Source organism: Myotis yumanensis, unplaced genomic scaffold, assembly GCF_028538775.1.
Source record: "Myotis yumanensis isolate MYYU_CA2020_CCGP unplaced genomic scaffold, mMyoYum1.0.hap1 SCAF_10, whole genome shotgun sequence".
NCBI lineage: Eukaryota > Metazoa > Chordata > Mammalia > Chiroptera > Vespertilionidae > Myotis > Myotis yumanensis.
In genome coordinates, this window is record NW_027223761.1 from 25,098,573 (window position 1) to 25,120,951 (window position 22,379).

The 22,379-nt window shown below is 39.8% G+C and overlaps 1 protein-coding gene across 1 annotated transcript in view; it reads left to right on the top strand.

Moving 5' to 3' along the window:
* The window catches only part of SLC5A12 (solute carrier family 5 member 12), a 36,509-nt gene extending 14,820 nt beyond the window's left edge, over positions 1–21,689 (top strand). The window contains exons 7-15 of the mRNA XM_070426634.1: positions 414–543; positions 1,772–1,860; positions 5,588–5,700; positions 10,207–10,274; positions 12,817–12,903; positions 15,521–15,687; positions 17,266–17,369; positions 18,593–18,720; positions 21,060–21,689. Of these exons, the coding sequence (XP_070282735.1) occupies positions 414–543; positions 1,772–1,860; positions 5,588–5,700; positions 10,207–10,274; positions 12,817–12,903; positions 15,521–15,687; positions 17,266–17,369; positions 18,593–18,720; positions 21,060–21,212 (1,039 nt within the window). The 3' untranslated portion in view covers positions 21,213–21,689. The remainder of the gene's footprint in view (positions 1–413; positions 544–1,771; positions 1,861–5,587; positions 5,701–10,206; positions 10,275–12,816; positions 12,904–15,520; positions 15,688–17,265; positions 17,370–18,592; positions 18,721–21,059) is intronic.
* The last annotated feature ends 690 nt before the right edge of the window (positions 21,690–22,379 follow it).

Genomic DNA, 22,379 nt, shown 5'->3' on the forward strand with positions numbered 1-22,379 from the left:
ATCCCTCTGGAAGGAAATATGTTAAAATGTAAGTTGGCTTTTTGACAGTTTTGTTAATTGAGTGGGAGGAACATCACTTGAAGCTATATGTGAGTGATTGTTATGTGAAATTTCATCTAAGAAAATAGATCTCACACCACACATTAAGGTTTTGCAGAAAAACTCCTAATTTCAAAAAGAAAATCCATCAAAAATCTATTTCATTCAACTTTTGTAATCAGTCTAAAAAATGTAATGTTGTCAAACACACAGAAAAGCAAAAATATAAGATGTAATAATTCTTGAAGACTGTAGACTGTAGAATTTTATTTTTAAGCAAAAAGGTGCCCCAAAGTTTTACTGTGAGTGTTTGGTGGTGACTTCCCAATAATATGGCATAGAGGCTACCAATATACCCATGTGTTCTTCTCTAGAGCCTTGTACTTCAACCTGGTGGGTCTCTGGATTATTCTGGTGTGTGCTGTCTTCTCTGGCTTGATCATGTACTCCTACTTCAAAGACTGTGACCCTTGGACTTCTGGCATTATCTCAGCGCCAGACCAGGTACAAGTTCCCTTTGGGAAATGGCCGAAACGAGCATGCTTTTAGCCATTGATGGGTAATGTGGGGTCTTTCTCTTTTTCACCTGGATCTATAACCACTTTCCACACCCCAAAGACTAGATGGCTTTCATCTCCTCTGGGGTGTATTACCACACATGAGGTTCTAATATAAGGGAATAAACATGTAAAAAGAAGGTATCTCACCTTTTCCTTGAAGACAAGGCCAGGAACTAGAACAAGGCTGAGGAGAGAGGAAGGTGGGATTAATGAATGGGTTTGGTTGTCAATGCTACCAAAAGGTTTTGGGTTCAATTCCTAGTCAGGGAACATGCCTAGGTTGCAGATTCGGTTCTGGCTAGGGCATGTGTGGGAAGCAACAGATTGATGTTTCTCTCTCGCTCTCTATTTCTCTTTCTCTCCCCCTTCCTGTCCCTGAAATGAATAAACAGATCCTCAAGTGAGGATTAAAAAATTATTTTAAATATTTTAAAAACCTCCCTTTGTGTGCAATATGATCCCCTATATATTCAACTGTCTTCCTGTATCCTATGGGGACTTCTCTCTCACAAATCTGACTACAGAGTAGAACTGTAATACCTAGATTCTCTGAAGACCTGGTTTTTTGTGTTTGTTTTTTTTGTTTGAAAATATATTTTTAGTAATTTCAGAGAGGAAGGAAGAAGGAGACAGAGATAGAAACATCAATGATAAGAGAGAATCATTGATCGGCTGCCTCCTGCCCATCCCTCACTGGGATAGAGCCCACAACTGAAGAATGTGCCCTGACCAGGAACGGAACTGTGATCGCCTAGTTCATAGGTCGTCCCTCAACCACTGAGTCATGCCAGCTGGGCTAAAGACCTGTTTTAAGCATTTGTTTCTAGGGTTTAATTGCTAACTTTAACAGTAAACAAAAGATGTCATACTTTGCAAAAAAAAAAAAAAGAAAAATTTTAAATTTTGAACCTTCTAAATTTTTTCCAGCCCTTTTTCCTAATACTATCTCTTTTCTCCCCCTTCCATGCCCCTACAGCTGGACCTCAGGTCCATGGAATTGGATTGATCATAACATCATTTGCTAGTATGCAGCTACCTTAGTCCAGGCACACTCCTCTATTATTATTACATTTGTATTTTTTTTTCACTTTCTTTTGCTAAAAAGCTACATTCTCACAGTTCAGACACTGCTGATGAGACCACTAATCCTATCTTGTTTTCGTCCTCTTCAGCTGATGCCGTACTTTGTCATGGAGATATTTGCCACGATGCCTGGGCTACCAGGACTTTTTGTGGCTTGTGCCTTCAGTGGAACTCTGAGGTTAGTGCTGTGATGATAATGATGGTAACTGTAAGGATGATAAGGGGGATGGTGGTAGTGATCACTAGTATTTACTGAGTATTTACTGTGTGCCAACTGCCCTGCTAAATGCTTTATTTGTACTTGCTCATTAGTTGCCACACTTTACATGCAACTGAAACTTTACTCATATTATCATCAGTTTATAGATAAGAAACGGAAATTTAGCAAGGTAGCTAAAACTTACCCAAGGGGTCATAGTAAACTGCAGGGGCAGGATGTAAGCCTAGGTCTGAGCCTACACTAGACCTCTCTGGTTATTTTCTCAACCTTGTCTGATGCCCGCTCTCCCATAATTTCACATCACCCTATCACAAGGCAGCTCGCCCAGTGGCATTTATCATTCAACAGATCTATCCTTTGCAATCCATTCTCCCCATTTTCAATAGCACACTCAGGCAGCTAATAACGCCCATCCTCCACATGTAGACATTGTTCTAAATACAAAATTATTCATACATTTATTCAGACACATATTTTAGAAGGTTTATATTATGCCAGACACAGTTGAAGACTGTGGGGAGGTAGGGATACTGCGCAGAAACAGGACTGACATCGCCCTCATATGGAGTTTGCATTCTAATTGACGTGGAAGATAAACAATATATAAGTGAACAAAATAAACTAGATATAGTTTGATAATGACAAATAATTTAAAGGAAATAACAGAGTGATATCTGAGAGAGAGGTGAGGCCTGGGGGTTATATTTTTCATAGGGTCTTTAGGGATCTCCCCTTTGAGTCGGTGACTTTTGTGTTGAGATCTAAAGCATGTGAAAAAGCCAGGTATTGAAGAGCATGGGCAGGAACCTGTACAGGCAGGTAGAAGAGCAAATTCCAAAGTCCCTCCCCAACCCCCGAAGAGAAACTGCATAGAATATTTTAGGGATGAAGAGTTAAAGCATGAGAAACTGGGAGGAGAGGAGAGGAGAGCAGATGAGGATGAGTTTGAATTGGGGAGCAGGCATCAGATCATGGAGACCTTCCTGAAATGGTAGAGTTGGCATTTCAAATGAAATGGGAAGGCATTAGAAGGTTTGAAGCAAGGGAATGAGTGATGTCATACAGTTAAGACTCAGTTTTCCATGTGGGGAAGGGACTATAATAAAAACATGAGTGGTGCAAGTAAGTAACCTGTTAGGAGGCATTTGTCTTAATTCAGGTGAAAGATGATAATGATTTGGAGGGGCAACCGTGTTAGGAGCAATGCTCTAAAACAGTAAGATAGTGTCATTATTTTCCTTTAAGCAGGACCCTCTGCCTTCCTCCACATGTAGACATTATTCTAAATTCAAAATTATTCAGAGAAATATTTTAGAAGGTTTATATTATGTCCCTTTATGAATCAGAGACTCAGCTGGTGGGAAAATCTTGTTTCCTTTCTTGGAGCTCAATTGCAAAGAATCAATTACAGAATTGTTAAAGGCCAATTTTAACATAGTTACTTTATCAGGGTCAAAATTCTAGCAGTTTCAGATCATAAAAGTAAAAATTTTATATCTTATACCTCAAACCCCTTGTCACAACCCACTGTATTAATCAGTGTTAATGATTTATTAACAAATCAGAACATTTTTTACTTATGTGAACATATATACCTTTTAGTGTATAAAAAAAGAGATCATATTGTATACACTATTTCTTTTTTCAGAACATTTAAAATATTTATTGGATTTATTGGGGTGACAAGGGTTAATACAATTATGTAGGTTCAAGTGTACTAATTTTTTTTGCAAATTGTTATTTATTTTCATTTATTTTTTAAATTAAAAAATAAATTATTCACCACCACTGGGGCTCCAGGGAAGTTGTTAGGCCTGCACCACACTCACTAGGCACCTGCAAGGACCCACTGTCAGTGGCAAACTGTCTTTTATTTAGTTAAAAATTTTAATGTTGACATTATTTTAGGTGATACCCTTTCCCCTGCCCCCTTTTCCTACCTGCATCCAACCCTCCTCTCCCTCTCTAGGCCCTCACCAAACTATTGTCCTTCCTTTTTTACAACCAAGTAGTATTCCATGGTGTAAATGTACCACAGCTCTTAAAAAATGTTTTTATTAATTTCAGAGAGGAAGAGAGAGATAGAAACATCAATAATGAGAGAGAATCATTGATTAACTGCCTCTTGCATGCCACCCACTGGGGATAGAGCCCGCAACCCAGGCATGTGCCCTGATCAGAAGTGAACCCTGACCTCTTGGTTCATGGGTCAACACTCAACCACTGAGCCACACCAGCCAGGCTACCACACCACAGCTTTTTTACCCACTCATCTACTAATGGGCACTTGGACTGCCTCCAGATCTTGGCTATTGTAAATCATACTGCATGAACATAGGGGTGCATATGTTCTTTCTGATTGGTGTTTTGAGATTCTTTGGATATATTCCTAGAAGTGGTATCCCTGGGTCCAAAGGAAGTCCCATTTTTAATTTTTTGAGGATATAGAACTATTCAAACTAAAATGAATGGCTTATTATTCTGCATTATCAAAGAAGAAAAAGTTTGAATTTTCTTTCATACCTTTGGTGTAGCTATAGCAAGTCTTCAAATGTGCAATGGAGGATAACAAAATAACTACTCATGAATGTCCATGGAAAACTGAAAATAGCTAGTCAGGCTTCATTCATTAGCTTGTTTCTGTTCCAGAACTTTGGTTTGTAGTTGTGATTTTGCACCATGTGAATTTAATATGGTTATCTATTCTCTGGCTGAGATATTGCTGGTCTCTATAAGGAATTCAATAAGATCCCATGTCATTCCACAAAGAAAACCACAACTTTCAGGTCCTCTGTCACCTAAGTGAGTTTTAGGGCCATACAACTGAATTCTGATTGGAAAGTCAGAGCTTTCATGAGTTTAGGTCTTTGGCTCCACCCTAGGCTTACCCTTTGTCTTTTACTCCCTTACTAATTACACAGGAGCCCCTCTCATGGCTCCAGGCTGTTGAAAGCAAGGAGCTTTCAGGAATTTAAATGTAATTTTCCTTTTGTTCTAGAACATCATTTCCCCAAAATGCATGGGTATCTTCAGTGCTTACTGTAACCATCAATTCCTAAGGGGAGAATTTTTTAATTTCATATTGGTTTAGGTCTCTGAGAGACATGTTGTCATAGCACTTTGTTATTTTCCTTTGTCACAGTTTTTACAATTGTTATCAATTACTTAATTGGTTGTTAAATTTCCCTGTGGCCAAATGAAGTGGGAGATCTTTGTCTTTCTTGTTCACTATTGTATGCCTAGTGCCCAGTATGAATAAACAGATGCATGAACGGTATTGATGAATGAATGAATCATTACTGAATGGCAAAGTGAACTGACACCTGGGTTAGGGCAGTCACCACTTCTTGCTTTAAATCCAATCTAAGCTGTCCCCACCTTGCCACACCCAAGCAAACACCCACATACACAATTTCTGTTACTCTCTGCTAACTCATTTGATATCTTATTAAAAGAAATTAGTTGGAGTTAAAACATGAAAAACTAGCTTTTTCGGTGGACTTTGTGGAAGAATTAAAAGAGCATTAAGCACAGAAGCAGCGTGGAAGAGTGAGTAGATAGGCCATGTGGTTCCCCTGGAGTTCTGTTTTCTTAGAGCCCTTATCTATTTGCCCTGGAAAACAGTGCAAGTTGGTGGCTTAGCTTTATTTACTTGGACTATGTTTTTGCTTTTCTCTCCCTGTAGCACCGTGGCTGCCAGCATCAATGCCTTAGCAACAGTGACCTTTGAGGATTTTGTCAAGAGCTGTTTTCCCCATCTCTCCGACAAGCTGAGCACCTGGATCAGTAAAGGCTTATGTAGGTATAGCCAGGGGATCTTCATTCCATGTCACGAAATGTACATGTGCTACATGTCAAAGTCCTGCACATGCCATTCAGGACACAAATGGAATCTCACATGTAGATTCTTATACTTGCAAAGATACCAGGAGGGGACCAGCTAGCTTACCTTTCACCATTCTTATTTTTTACCTCCTTTTGTGTATATTTCAGATTCATCACATCAACATCTTTTGATTATGCTATGCATTGATCATATTAGTTCCTCTACATGGAAAGATATTCTGCTCACTGTGGCCAGTCCCTTTCTAAAATCAAATTCTTTTCTAAAGAATCCTGTATTACTCAACTCCCAGTAACCTCACCTCAAATAAGAATTTCTCTTTGTTTAGTCATAAAATTGCATATTACATTTTTAATCACAATAACACTTATTATCTTGAATTATAGTTTTATACATTTTACTTCTAAGTATGAACAAACTATATGCTTATTTACATATTATAAAAATTTAGGTATTTTGGAAGACATATGAACTTGAAAAATTATAGCTACCTAATGATGTCACCTTTTTTTAGCTTAAAATTTAAAAATGTTTCTATTATTATCTCTTTTTTAAACAAAAAACATTGCCTATTCATGTGTAGTTTTTCTTTCAGATTAACTTTAAAATAATATATTGCATGTTACCTAACTGCACTCTCCCCCATGGCATTGCATTAAACCTGAAAATGTATTTGGGGAGAATTGACATTTTTGTAAGTTGTACACCTAAATAATAATTTATTTTTTTCCATTTTATAATATAACAACTTTGATTCCAGATATTAATTATGCCCATGTCTTTTTTCCCTCCTGCTTGACCCCCTCTCCTCCTCCTCTTCTTCTTCTTCTACCTCCTTTTTTCTTCTTCCTTCTTTTTTTCTTCTTTCATTGATGTTATCAATGAGATGCTTTCCCCATATTTCCTAAACTGTTTATGATCAATGTGGAAAACCTATATCTTTTTGTTTTTATTTTATAAAGCATATATATTGCCATTTCCACAACTATTATTGATTTTCAAAATTTCAATTGTTTTTCTAGTAAGTATGGTAATTGCCTGCTAATATTGGTAGTTTAATCATCTCCTTCTTCTCAAATGTTCTTCTCATTTGGGTTGTTTGTTCTCCATTTCCTTCAGTGTTTTTCCTATTTCCAAAACTTGGCTCTTTTCCTCTAAAAACATTTAAAGAAATCAAGTTTTTTTTTAATGCCAATTTTTAGTTCTCCACAAAAAAAGTTTAACAATAATAATTTTAATTGTGCTATTTGTGTTTGTTCCTTACGTTTTACTATAAAAATTAAGTCATGCAGCAAGGTTTGGATACTTTTGCCATGAATGCCCAATATATCTGCCACCTGAATTCTCCATTAATATGTTTCCAAACTTACTTTTTTACATATCCATCCAGATCTCTAACCATTCATTAATCAGCATGTTAAAATACATTTCCCCTAATTTTTTTCATTCATATTATTAACTAGAATTCAATAACTGCTTAAATTTGTCTTTAATGCAAAATCTATCTTTCATTCTACAATGAAATGGACACATGTTAAGTTTATGTTTGCTAAGTTTTGACATATTCATACACCTGTGCGATACAGCCATTGAAGATGTAAAGCTTTAGCATAACCCTGGAAAGTCCTCTTTTGCTCATTCCAGTCAATCCCTGCTCCCACTCCCCTCCCTTAGAGGCAGCCATTATTCTGATACTTTCCTCTTCTAGAATTTCACATAAATGGAATCACACACTTTTTGTAGGACTCCTTTCACTCAACATAATATTTCTGAGTTTAATCCATACTTTGTATGTGTACCCATGGTCCATCCCTTTCCATTGCTGAGTAGTTTGAAATTGTATGGATGTACCACAGGTTTTTTAAACTTCTACTTCTATTGGTAGACCTGGGCTATTTTAGTTTGAGGTTATAATAAATAAAGCTGCTATGAATACTTTGGTACAATCTTTTTTTTTTAAAATATATTTTATTGATTTTTTACAGAGAGGAAGGGAGAGAGATAGAGAGTTAGAAACATTGATGAGAGAGAAACATCGATCAGCTGCCTCCTGCACACCTCCTACTGGGGATGTGCCCGCAACCCAGATGCATGCCCTTGACCGGAATCGAACCTAGGACCTTTCAGTCCGCAGGCCGATGCTCTATCCACTGAGCCAAACCGGTTTCAGCCAATCTTTTTTTTTTTTTTTTGTAAATACATAAGAGTGGAAGTGCTTGGTCAACTATCATGGTTTCTATTTTCTTGTGTTCACTCCTGAATCCATCTTCACCTATATATATTGATGTTGCACCCTGTCTTGTTTTTTTTTCATCTCATTTGTTTCCTCTTGCCCTTTTCTTATTTGCTTCATTGAGTTTACATATTGTTGCATCCTATTGAGATTGCCAAACAGTTTCTAAATACTTTTCTTTTCTGGTTCTTAAGGTAAATTACTTCCAGAAAGCATAGTCTTTACTTGAGCATTTAGATGAATATATTTATTCCCTTGTTTGGCAATATTTGCCATGAATCACATATATTCTGTTTCTTTGTACTTATGCTTGAACAAGGAGAGATCAACACTGACCAGATGCTTGTTATCTGGTTAGTTGAATCGCCTGGATCTATTTACTACCTTGCATAATGAATTAGAGCTAATAACAGGTGGATGGGCATTGCTCCCAGTATGATCCCAATTTCTAGCAGACATTTATGAGTATGCTGGGTTGAGGTACAAGTTTCTTTATGCCCATGGTTTATTGTCTGATCCTCTGGGCTGATGCAGCACTGGGAAAACCCACAGCATCTGCTGCAACTGTGGAGTTTCCTTTCCCTCTCACATTTGCTGCTTTGTCTGTAGGTCCATGTACTCCGGGTCTCTACAGAACCCCCACCAATTTCTCTAAACCCCCTGACTTGCAGGTTGCTATTGATTGCAATCTGGTGGAAGTATAAAGATTTTTGGGAGAGGAGGCTGGATCAATTCTCTAGTCAGCACAAAAGCAGAATTCTTGGGTTGAGGGGTGGTTGCCTAGATTCTCACTTGAACACATAACTGTTGGTCTAGCAAAAGGGTAATCAATAGTCGAGAGGAAACATATCTTTTGTGACTTTCCTCAGGAAGGTAATGTTGTTCTCATTTATAAAGCAACACGGAATCAGGGCAAACATTGTTTTCTGCAATCTAATCTATCATCTTTAAAGATAACAGGAACAATTTTAGAATTCTGAAATGTGTTTATTGATCAAACTTGGTTTTAGTGTTTTGTGAGTTTCCTTATTTTTCTGTGTCAGATTGAGAAGTTGGGAAATACAGCATAAAAGTTGCCAACCTGATTTAATTTTGAATGAGTTCCTGATCATAGCAATCATTTACTAAACCTGAATGTAATAATAATAAGTAATAATATTGGCAAAACATAGTACTTGCCTGTGTATCAGACACTGTTAGATATATATTTACATGTATTTACATGTAGTCCCTTATTAGAATGAGAGATCCTTAGGGCAGGTGTCAAGTTCTAACTGTATAGCACTGGCATCTAGTAAAGTGTCTGACAAAATGGAATTAATAGTCCCATTGGAAACTGAGCTAGGTATTTAGCTGAGAGAGAATTTCAAACAGAATGAGCAAAATCATTTTCTCTCTGTTTCTGTCATTGTGTTTCCCTCTAGGTCTATCTCCAACTCTGTGTCTCTTTCCTCTTTTTTAGTTTATGGGTATCAAGTGTACTCTTAAGGTGATTTTTAAACAAAAATACACTAAAAATCTATTTTTAAAAGATGATTTAAAAGAATACATGTTATTTAAAAGATGACTAAGACGTATATGCTGATTCACTCAGCAAGACCCTATGATGCTAGAGGCACCATTCAAGGACCTCCAGAGTATGGTACCCGATGGCCATTACGGTTCTCCAACATAGATATGCAAAACAAGTAATTCATTACACAATATACCATAAGGATAGTATGCATAAATACTATTGGGAAATAGACCAGGAAACTTTCCAGATTTGCAAAACCTCTGAGGTAAAATATATAGATGTTTAGTGATTTCCAAGTTGAAAAACTATCAGAATCCCAGAGAGGTTAGTATCTTCTTCAGGTGATTGTTGGTTGGTCGAACTGAAATTAGTTTCCACTAATTTAGTCTGGATTAGCCTCTGTGAGCGCCCTTTCCATAGTTTCATGTTGCTTTCACATGACAGTTTTCTTCTTGAGTCCTGGATAGAAAAGTATGTGACACTTGCTAGGTTCTAGCTCTTTCTGCCTGACCTAGGAGAGCTAGTTCTGGGGAGAAAATCTCCTAAATGCCCCTCATGGGGCTTGTGAGGACTGAGAAGGGAGGATGGTTCTCACTGACATCCCTTCCAATAGGGCCTGGTCAGAGGGAGTCCTGGGCAGAAGCTAAAGGAACCCCTCAAAGCCAGTTTGGATAATGGTAACGAGGTGTTTTGTTTTTTTTTTCCTTTCAGGTATCTTATTTGGCGTTATGTGTACCTCCATGGCTGTGGCTGCATCCTTCATGGGTAGCGTTGTGCAGGTAATAAAAGAAGGAAAAGACACATTTATTTCATAGCAATATTTTACCCATGTCTTTGCTAATGTTTTGCCTATTCCTCCAAGCCACTCTCTGAGGCCGGGTCCAAATTAGACATGCATGTAAAATTTCAACCAAAATTACCTGCAGAAGAGGAAACTGTTAAAAACTAATAATGGACTCAGGTATACAGCTGTGTGTGTGTGCACATGCTCACTGCCTGCATGATAGTGCCTGTGTATGTTCAACAAAGCCAGGGAACAAGGCTGTAGGTTGACAGCAAATTGGTTTAATGAAAATCTTTTGCCACTTCTCTGGGTTCAACACCTTAGAGACTAAGAGACGTGGAAATGCATTTGTCAAATTCCCTTAGTTTGCAAAAGGGAGCCATAAAAGTGGTATATGGAATATGCGTGCCCAATGGCTTCCCCACCATACCTCAACTTAGTGCTTTAACATTCTTGAGGTGTTCTGAATGAGATGTCAGAGGCAGGGTAACAGACAATCATTATCAAAATACAATTGTGCCCGGCCACTGTGGTTCAGTGGTTGAGCATCAACCCATGCATGGTTCCATTCTGGTCAGTGCACATGCTCAGGTTGGGAGCTCGATCCCCAATAGCCGGCATGCAGGAAACAGTTAATCAATGATTCTCTCTCATTGTTGATGTTTCTATCTCTCTTTCCCTCTCCCTTACTCTGTCTGAAATCAAGAAAATCATGTTTTTAAAAAATTTAATACAATTGCTCAAATAGCTGATCAACTATGTAAGATATGAAATATGTTATAGGTATATTTATTTGGTACATTATATAAAAACTTTTTGATAAAATAGAAAATACAAACAAACCAATGAGTTTTAGCTTGAGAAAACCTATTTCTAAAAATCATGGTTACCTGTGCATACACACATACACACACACACACACACACACACATGCACGCACATGCACACACGCACACAGGTTTGTTTGTATGTATTTTTATTTTATTTTATTTTTAACAAAATACAACAACTTTTATTGTTTATAGTATTACATGTCTCCTTTTTTCCCAATTAACCCCCACCACTCCCACCCCTGAGTACAAGTCCCCACTGCCCCAGTGTCTGTGTCCATTGGTCATGCTAATATGTATGCATACAAGTCATTTGGTGGATTTCTAACCCCCTGGCCCCCACCTTCTCTCCAAGGTTGGACGTCTTCTCAGTGCCACCTTGCCTCTGGATCCATTTTTGCTCATCAGTTTATGTTGATCATTATATTCCACATATGAGTGAGATCATGTGATATTTACCTTTCTCTGACTGGCTTGTTTCACTTAACATAACGCTCTGCAGTTCCAACCATGCTGTTGCACATGGTAAAGTTCCTTCTTTTTTACCTCAGCATAGTATTCCATTGTGTAGATGTACCACAGTTTTCTAATCCACTCTTCTGCTGATGGGCACTTAGGCTATTTGCAAATCTAAGCTATTGTAAATGTGCTGCTATGAACATAAGGGTGCATATATCCTTACTGATTGGTGTTTCTGGTTTCTTGGGATATATTCCTAGAAGTGGGATCACTAGGTCAAATGGGAGTTCCATTTTTAACTTTTTGAGGAAACCCCATACTGTTTTCCGCAGTGGTTGCACCAGTCTGCATTCCCACCAGCAGTGCACAAGGGGGTTCATTTTTCTCCACATCCTCGCCAGCACTTGTCGTTTGTTGATTTGTTGATGATAGCCATTCTGACAGTGTGAGATGCTACCTCATTGTCATTTTGATTTGTATCTCTCAGATGATTAGTGACTTTGAGAATGTTTTCATATGTCTCTTGGCTTTCTGAATGTTCCCTGTCGAAAAGTGTCTACTTAGGTCCTTTGCCCATTTTTTTTTATTGGATTGTTTATCTTTCTTTTGTCAGGTTGTATGAGTTCCTTGTAAATTTTGGAGATTAAACCCTTATCTGAAATAGCATTGGCAAATATGTTCTCCCATGCAGTGGGCTTTCTTATTGTTTTGTTGATAGTTTATTTTGCTGTACAGAAGCTTTTTATTTTGATGTAGTCCCATTTGTTTATTTTCTCCTTAGTTTCCATTGCCCTAGGAGCTGTATCAGTAAATATATTCCTACGACATATGTCTGTATTTTTATTTTTTTTACACAATGTTTATCATTGAGTTCAGATGGGAGAAATTATTTCCAGAAAACACATGATTAATAAATGGCACAATCAGGACTAGGACTGAATTTTTTTACATATATTTTTTATTGATTTCAGAGAGGAAGGGAGAGAAAGAGAGAGATGGAAACATCAATGATGAGAGAGAATCATTGAGTGGCTGCCTCCTGCATGCCCCTTACTGGGGATCAAGCCTGTAACCCTGGCATGTGCCCTGACTAGCAATACAACCATGACCTCCTGGTTCATAGTCCGATGCTCAACCACGGAGCCACACTGGCGGGGCAAGACTAGGGCTACATTTTATCCCCAGTGTAAGAAAAAGGTGGTCCCCTATGGTTTATGAAGTCATGATTTCGATGTACTTTCTCCACAGGCTGCGCTCAGCATCCACGGCATGTGTGGGGGGCCAATGCTGGGCTTGTTCACCTTGGGAATCGTGTTTCCTTTTGTAAACTGGAAGGTAAGGATCCTGCACCTCTCTCTTCTCTCAAATTGTCCTGGTAATTTGTCTTTGCCAGGAAAAAAACCAAAACAAAAACACAACACAGTGGCTTCTTTCCATGGAACTAAACAAAACCCGAGCCCTCCTATCTCTGACTTCAGTGAAGCCATTTCAGAAGCAGAAAACAAAGAGATGGTCCTGAAATAACAAATGTCATGGCATCAAAGCTGATTATTTTTTAAATATATTTTTATTGATTTCAGAGAGGAAGGGAGAGGGAGAGAGAGATAAAAACATTAATGATGAGAGATAATCGTTGGTTGGCTGACTCCTGCACATGCCCTGTGGACCCTACTGGGGATCGAGCCCACAACCCGGGCATGTGCCCTTAACCAGAATTGAACCAAGGACCCTTCCGTCTGGAGGCCAACACTCTATCCATTGAGCAAAACCGGCTAGGGCCCAAGCTGATTCTTTAGGGTTGACATTGTCTTCCCTAAAGTAAGGGCTCACCAAATGAAATTTAAAACATACAATAAATTCAGAAATAGTTTGTTAAAACAAAATTTTTAAAACTTCAAAATATATGTAAATGTTTTCTATATTTGTACCTAAATTATAACTAATTGAAGTTAATGAACTAATTTAAGGAGGAATGTGGAGATGAGCCCTGCATATTCTGAGAGCTGAATCTTCTTAGTTTGGCTAGCTGACAAACTAATAGGTTGTCTTTAAGTAAATATTGGTTGGGTGACTGTGTAGTAAGTATAACTCAAAATGAACATCTATTTGGAAAAATAATAAAAAATATTTAAAATTTAAAAATATTTTAAATATCATAATCTTTTCAACGTAGCATGTTACTGGTTTTTTATTATTGCCATTTATTCATATATATATAATTTCGAAAGTTTGCAGAAAACCTGACTCTATGCATATTTTTAATATACTATGGGGTGCTAGAATGCCTGATCCAATGGTATACCTAAGTAGATATTTGTGGCCACCTGACCATTATTCTAGATAAATCTTATGAGGCTAGGTAAAGAGATTGGACAGGAGGGAACTGCACTACTTCCCCTGCAGTCTTATTAGAAGATATTTTGTTTTCATCAACTTTTCTGATATCAAGGTTGACAAGGATAGGCATATCCTTGGAGATACAGAAGTGGGAAGGCAATCTCTTAGCCACAAAAAAATTAATAACTAGCCATATAATACTTTAATGCATTCTAAAAATTATTTTGTTATGTATGTTAGTGAATTATGGCCCTTCTATTTAGTTGGGAAAACTACCTTGTTCTAGATAAAAAATAATAAATACTACAAATCTGTATCACCTCTCCCCTTGCCATTGGCCATGGTGTATCCTACTAATCAATCCTGGCTCCCTCTCCACAGAATGTGGATGCAACCTCAGAATTCTTCTCAGCATGGCTTTCAAGACAGCTACGCTAAGTCAGCCAGGGTTGAACTTTCTACTGAAGTCCATTCACCCTTTACTGGTAGGCCCTATAGACCTCAGCAAGCTGCACTTTTCAAGCCAAATTGAGCCATCTTCCCGTTTTTGGTGTGGCTTGCAAGCTAAAAATGATTTGACGTGTTTAAATTGTTGGAAGGAAATCAAAAGAAGAAGAATGTCCCATAACACATGAATATTACATAATATTCGCATTCCAGGGCCCATGAATTCTACCGGAACACAACCAGTCTCCTTTGTTTGCATATTGCCTATGGCTGGTTTTATGCTAAGTGGCAGAACCCAGTAGTTGTGACAGTCCTGCATGGTCCTCAAAGCCTAAAATGCTATTAGCTGGCTTTTTATAATATAAGTTTACAGACCTCTAGTCAGACCAGGGTACAACTATTCAAATCGCATACATGGCTTTAGCTTTCTCAAATAATGGTGAAAGGAACATTTTAGTGCTGTTATTGGAGAAGCTTTATTCTGAGTAAATAGAGAAACCAGCAAGTTGCTTTCTCTCCCAGAGAAGGCTCAGCTATCCAGGAGAGCCAGGAGAACCGAGATTTTGTTTTCCAGTGGTGCTGGTCTCTGTTCAACTGTTTCCTTTACAAAAAAAAGGTGACTTTTCACTGTTTAGCAAGAAATATAACCCTGCAATGAAAGGGCTAGTAAATACACATGCTAGAACTTAGACTCAACACTCCAAACCTGGGAATCAGAGACTCTGCCAGAAACACTTGGAAGAGCATATGGGAGTGGAGCTTCTGTATTCTAGCTCATAATGACTATTAATGATAAATTACCGCAACTGTCTCCATTATCTGAAGTTTTCCAAAACGTCTGAAACTCAGCTACTGGGAACTGAGGTTTCGACAGTGTTTTAAGTGAGTGATAAGTGAGAGAAAGAAGCCAAATGGAGAGAAGCAAATTCCTGCTAGGAATTGAAATATAATAATCACTATAAAATTATCCAATATTTTCATTTAAGGAACCAGTTATTTCTAAATAAAGCAGTGTCGAGGGAGTTGGAAGGAAGGCAGTTTGAGTGCGCTGTTTCCAGAATGTGTGGCTGAGATTTGGGGTGGAAAGCCAGAATCTCTGAGGCACAGTATTCCTCACCTCATTATGCTTTCAATGGCTTTGCCATTAACTTTTCCTTTCCTTCATCAGGGTGCACTAGGCGGCCTTCTGACTGGAATCGCATTGGCATTTTGGGTGGCCATTGGGGCCTTCATTTATCCCGCACCAGCCTCCAAGACATGGCCCTTGCCTTTGTCGACAAACCAGTGTGTCCCATCAAATGCGACGGGGTTAGTGCCTCCAGCACTATCCAGCAGGTATGGTGTCTTCAAAGGCAGAGGTAAATCCCAGAGGGTGAGCCACCAGGTTAAAAGAAGGAGCAAGGCAAGACCAATATTGCTTTCCTGTGAGACTCCCTCTGGGCAGCACACAGCATTGACGTCCATGATTTCTGTAGATATCTATTGCTCTACATTCCAGTGTGGAACAGTAAAGGTGACAGAAGGATTAGCTGGAATATGAGTGCAAATTAGAAAAAATAGTGAAAAGTTTGAAAATAGAATATGAAGATTATAAGTATTTTTAAAAGAATAAATGCTCTGAGTAGAATAGTTTTGTGGGCAAGATGGAGAATGATGGTGGACATACTACTGAGATGGGAGCAGTGCTGAAAACTTATAGTTTCTAACTCAAACTGTACAGGGACTAGCAAAGGGTTGTCTTTTCTATTTCTAGCTGGGATAAGTAATTTAAAATACCAAAATACAGGAGATAATGTAGTGCAGAGAGAGGACCATAGACTTTGAAATCCAAAATACCTGGTTTGGATTTTGGTTGTATGATTTATCCATGCTGCACAAGTTAGTAACTTGTCATGTCTCGATTTCTCACAATCCTTAGAGAAGGTAATAATTACTGGGACATTGCTAGGATTAAACATTAGTAAATCATATTACATTTATATCTCTATATTAAATTATATCTGTCTATTGAACTCTAGCTATTATCTATCATCTATCTATCATCTATCTATCATCTATCTATCTATCTATCATCTATCTATCTATCTATCTATCTATCTATCTATCTATCTATCATCTATCTATCTATATACAGGGAGAGAGAATGAGAGGAAGAGAGAGCAAGCCAGGGGCACTGTACCTGTCTCTAGTAAGTGTGCATTCTCACATCTAACTATGGTCCTGAGGAGGTGATCCTTTCTATATAATGTATGAGAACTACATTATCTTGCTGTCATTTGCCTCTGAGTGTCATCTAGTTTAGACCTATTCTCTCCACAAATCTTATGGACAAGCAATATTTATAGTTCCCAGGTCTACCATGTTGTTTCTTTCTTACTGCTTATGCGTATAGTATCCTCTTTTCTTTACTTAGTTAACTCTTAACCATTCTTTGAAAATAAACTAAGGTGTCATTTCACACATCAGCCTGGGTTTTATACCCTTTCTAATACTCCCAGAATCTTCTGTGTCTATTCCACCAACGCATTGCCACTCCATTTTATGATTGTTAACTCCAATATATAGCCTGTGGCTTGCTCATCTTTTAATCTTCAGTGCCTGTCATAATTTCTGGCACTAAATCTGGATTTAATAAATGTCTGAAGAATAAATAATACAAAATAAGTGGAAAGCATAGTTCTCATTGTCATTGTAATTCAGCAGCAATATTTGTAATCCTGGGATAGATGGGCTACAAACACAACTTGTCTAGCTTTGAGTTTTCAAAAAATAATCAAATGACAAAAAGTTGAGCTTTGGGGTTTTGAGCAATGCCAGGCCTTAAAACGAACCCTGAGCAGTTCTCTAAGTCACTGTGAATCGTAACTTCAGAACCCACAGAACTGGTGACGTGCTGTTGTCCTTCCTCCACAGGCCTGCGATCGCTGACTCCTGGTATTCGATCTCCTACCTTTACTACAGTGCAGTGGGCTGCCTGGGATGCATTGCTGCTGGAGTAATCATCAGTTTCCTCACAGGTTGGAAACTGGGTCTTCTCTTTGGGGCCAAGGAAGACATGGCCTAGTTTCATGCATTGGTGGTCTTGGTAGCTGGCTAACTGGTGTGATTTTGGATCCACCACAAAAATCTCCTCTTCTCCAGACTAACATGCAAAAAAAAATCTCTTTTTATATAATTACTAGAGGCTCAGTGCACAAAATTCGTGGTCTGGCGGGGGGAGTGTGTCCCTCAGCCCAGCCTGCACCCTCTCCACTCTGGGACCCCTCAAGGGATGTCTGACTGCCTTTTTAGGCCCGATCCATGTGGGCCTAAACGGGCAGTCAGACATCCCCCTCACAATCCAGGACTGCTGGCTCCCAAATGCTCGCCTGCCTGTCTGCCTAATTGCCCCTAGCCGCTTCTGCCTGCCAGCCTGATCACCCCCTAACCACTCTCCTGCTGGCCCGATTGCCCCCAACTGCCCTCCCCTGCCAGCTCGGTCACCTGTAAATGCCCTCTCCTGCAGGCCCGGTCCCCTGCAACTGCCCTCCCCTGCCAGCCCAGTCGCCCCCAACTGCCCTCCCCTGCCTGCCTGGTCGCCCCCAACTGCCCTCCCCTGCTGGCCCGGTTGCTCCCAACTGCCCTCCCCTGCTGGCCTGATCACCCACAACTGCCCTCCCCTGCAGGCCATCTTGTGTCCACATGGGGGCGGCCATCTTTGACCACATGGGGGCCGCCATTTTTTGTGTTGGAGTGGTGGTCAATTTGCATATTAACTCTTTATTATATAGGATAAATCATATATATCTAATACATATGATTAATAATGATTCATATATATAACATATATATGATTAACCATATGTAGCATATATTTATAGATATCTCCCCTATATATCTGATTTGGTTCACAACTGAGAGCTTTCCTAAAGAAAGACATTGTATAATTTCTGCTATCACTTCTGTTGACCTATAAAGGGTACTAGTAGTAAGGTTTTCCATAATAACTATTTTAACATAAATGTGTTCTCTCTGTTTAACTCTATAGCCAGGATCTTGCCTGACCTGACAGCTTGTGGATGTTTAAAAACCAACTCCCACCACTTTGAGCAGTGACTAATGTCTGTCTATTAACTAATCGGGCCTGATTTTACCTTGACAACTAAGTCATGACCTGCTTCTCAAGTTGATGATGCCTCAGTCCTCAAAGGAAGTCCTGGAAGGGTGCAACCACCTAATCCATCTGTTCTTTCATTTATAGGACACCAGAGTGGCAAAGATATTCAGCCAATGCTGATCAGACCCGTCTGCAATCTATTTTGCTTTTGGTCTAAGGAATATAAAACACTGTGCTGGTGTGGAGTACAGCATGACCGTGGGTCGGAGCAGGTGAGCTGATGTTGAGCTTCTGGAAAATAGACACTGGCTCAAAGGGATTCCCTTTTGCCCCTTTAAACCATCTGCACAGGCAGGTGTGTGGAGGGAAGGCAGTGAGTGTTAGAACTTGAAGGAATCTGGGTCTCAACTTCAGATATCTCACCCAATTAGCTTTTTTTCTTTTTTACAGCTTTAATTTATTTATTTTTATTGATTTCAGAGAGGAAAGGAGAGGGAGAGATAGATAGGAACATCAATGATGAGAATCATTGATTGGCTGCTTCCTGCACATCCCCTACTGGGGATTGAGCCCACAACTGGGCATGTTCTCTTGACTGGAATCGAACCTGGGATCCTTCTGTCCACAGGCTGACACTCTATCCACTGAGCCAAACCAACTAGGGCTCAGCCAATTAGCTTTTAAGCAAGTAATTGTGTTGTAGCTAAATGTGCCTCTGGGCTAAATTGTTATCTTTGCAAGTGATCAATTTCCAAAATTCCTTTGAACCCTTCTGAGGGTGAATTGTAGGAAAAATATAAAAATGAATGCCAGAAAAGGGGAAAAATAGGAGCACAGTCTCATAAAATGGTGAAAAGTATGGGCTTTAGAGTCAGCCCTGGGTTTAACCCTGCTTCCATGTCTTACTTTCCTTGGGTTAGTTACTTAACCTCTCTGAACTTCAGCTTTTATCTTAGAACTGGGGTGGACTGCAGCACAACCTGTGCACAAACATCTCTAGTTCCATGGAGAATGAATATAAAGTAAGATTTATTGGGGGCACTTCTTCAGTTAGAGAAGCAGCAGCAGGATACAAAATTCTCCCCACTGCTCTTACCCCACTGAGAACTGTGTTTTGGCCAGGCAGGGCTAGAGACACTGTCCAGGTACTACCGGGATCACATCATCCAAAGACCAAGGCCTGTGGTTAGACCAAATTAGACTTACTGACTTGATGCAGCAAGAGTGGGGGGCACTCCAGGGGAACCAGGGAATGCCACCCTCAACAGGAGGGGAGATCGGCATGTATTTTGGGTTTGGGTTGCTGCTGAAGGATTCTGGGAGCGGTTGAAGGGAAGCGAGTATGAAAACAAAGCTGTCTGCAGCAGCGTGGGCTAAAAAGCACTAACCACTAGAAAGTTGCTGTGGCATTTGACAAGTGCAGAACCTTGAGGGGAGCAATGTTTCTGTTACATTTGTGTCTGGTCTTATGTGTGTCTATCGTTTTAGCCTGACTAATGGCCGACGTGTTGTATTTTTTTTCCCCTTTTTAGATAGAGTTTATTATCATCCTTTCAGTCCCAGACATTTCATTCTTTTAGCATTGTAGGAGGGGGACTCCTCACCCTAACCACATCACCTAAGGCAGGGGTCCTCAAACTATGGCCCACGGGCCACATGCAAATAAAAATATTGTATTTGTTCCCATTTTGTTTTTTTACTTCAAAATAAGATATGTGCAGTGTGCATAGGAATTTGTTCATAGTTTTGTTTTTTTTAACTATAGTCCGGCCCTCCAACGGTCTGAGGGACAGTGAACTGGCCCCCTGTTTAAAAAGTTTGAGGACCCCTGACTAAGGTGTCAATTGTTCTCCTTTCCCCCAAAACACCGTAAGAACATGTCCATGAAGTGAAGCTGAGTTGAACAGTTACTTCAGTAAGATGCGCACCATCTGGACAGGGGTTCCGGATGGGGAGGAAACCTATTCTGCTGAGGAGGCAGCTGGCTGAGCAGTTTATTGTTTGGATGAGTGGATTTTGAATAAGTTCTAGAAGGAAGGAATCAAGTTATCAAGTAGTTTACATATTTATCTTTCTGGGCAATATTTTCTTGAAATAAATGGTGAGTTCTGTTGATGCAAGCAGTTTCTGGTCCCAAGGATGAGTTGAGAGTGGGAGGGAACATGTAGCATGTCACTATTAGGCTCCGCTGCCAAAGAGTATCATCGAGCAGCCTCTGTATAGGAGCATCTGTATACAGGTACCCAGTTATGCCCCCACCATACCACTATCAGAGACACAGGTACTCTCTCCTTGGGAGGTAATGCCACTATGTCACAGGTTTGCTTAATAAGATATATATATATAATTTTTTTCACACAACACACGACATACTGTAAAGGCTCACTAAATTATTCTTTTTGATTGTATCATCATTAGAAATAGTACCTACATGGATTGAGGCGTCAAAGTTATCAATTAGAAAGTGCCCTGGGTCAGTTAATTGTGATACTTTCATATTTACCAGTACATATCATTTTTTTTGATCAGGAGGCCTAAGTAACAGTCCCTCGATTTGCTTCCTAATACATCAAGACGATTTCACTAATATGTGCCTTTTCCCTTTCCCCAGGAAACGCTTGAGAATGGCAGTACCTGGAAACAAGGAACTGAATCTGTCTTACAGAATGGACTCAGGAGAGAAAGCCTGGTCCACAGTCCAGGCTACGATCCCAAGGACAAAAGCTACGACAATGTGGCATTTGAGAAGATTACCCATTTCTAAGGCAACACGTGCATGCGTGTGCACACAAACACACACATACACACACGTAGACCTACACAGTCCACATACTTCTTGCTTATTGGTTAGTAGACTTGTGTAGTTGCCATTGCTAGAAGACAAGGATGTCTAATGTCTATTTATAACTTATTTATAACCTCAAATAAAATGACTGTTTCCCAGGCTATTCTTTGGATATCAAACTTTCAGGTGAGAAAAACAACCAAGCCTTAAGTGCTCTGGCAATGGACATCCTTCTTGAATAAATTAAGACTGGATTTCATCATAGAACAAGAAATTATTCTGTTTGCTTATTTCTTAGTGTTTTGAATAGTGCCTGTAATATGGGAGCTACCCAGGGTTTAGGACAAATGTGTGTACACACACACAAGCATATACACAGAAGTTACTATTAAGAGATTTTTATGACTTAACTAGTGGCCTAGTGCACAAAATTCATGCACATTAAAAGGAAATTAATTAGAGGAAATATTTTAATATTGCTTTTTGCCCTTTCTCTGTAATAGCAATGTCAGAGATGAAAGAATATTAGTAAAAATGTATATGAAAACCTTCCACTTGTCAGAGTCTGGGGCATGCCGTGGGACTCAGAGTCAAGTTCCTGCCCACCCACATGCGCCTCGAAAGTGCACGAGAACCAGACCCGGCCGGCCCCACCCACATTGGGCAAGATCCAGACCTAGCCAGCCCCACCCTCGTCAAGCCCCGCTGGGCAGGGGTTAGAGCCTGAGTTCCCCTGCCCCAGGCCAGGGCAGGGGGCGTGGCATGAGGTCCCCCAGCCCAGCGCTGGAGTGGGGGGCATGGCCTGAGGTCCCCTGGCCTGGTCTAGGCTAGGCGGTGCACTTTGAGGTCCTCGTCAAGCCCCGCATGGCAGGGGGCATGGCCTGAGGTCCCCCGACCCGGCACTTGGGTGGGGGGGGCGTGGCCTGAGGTCCCCTGTCAAGCCCCACTAGGCACAGGGCACAGCCTCAGGTCCCCTGCCCCAGCCCAGTGCCACGCAGCCTCAAGTTCCTGCTGATTGCTCATTAAGGCTTGTTATGGGAACTTGGCCTCCACTGTGGGTACGGCCATCTTGACCATTACAACATGACAGTCAATTTGCATATTCCCTCTTTATTAGATAAGATAGGTTACCTTGTCCTTCTTGTC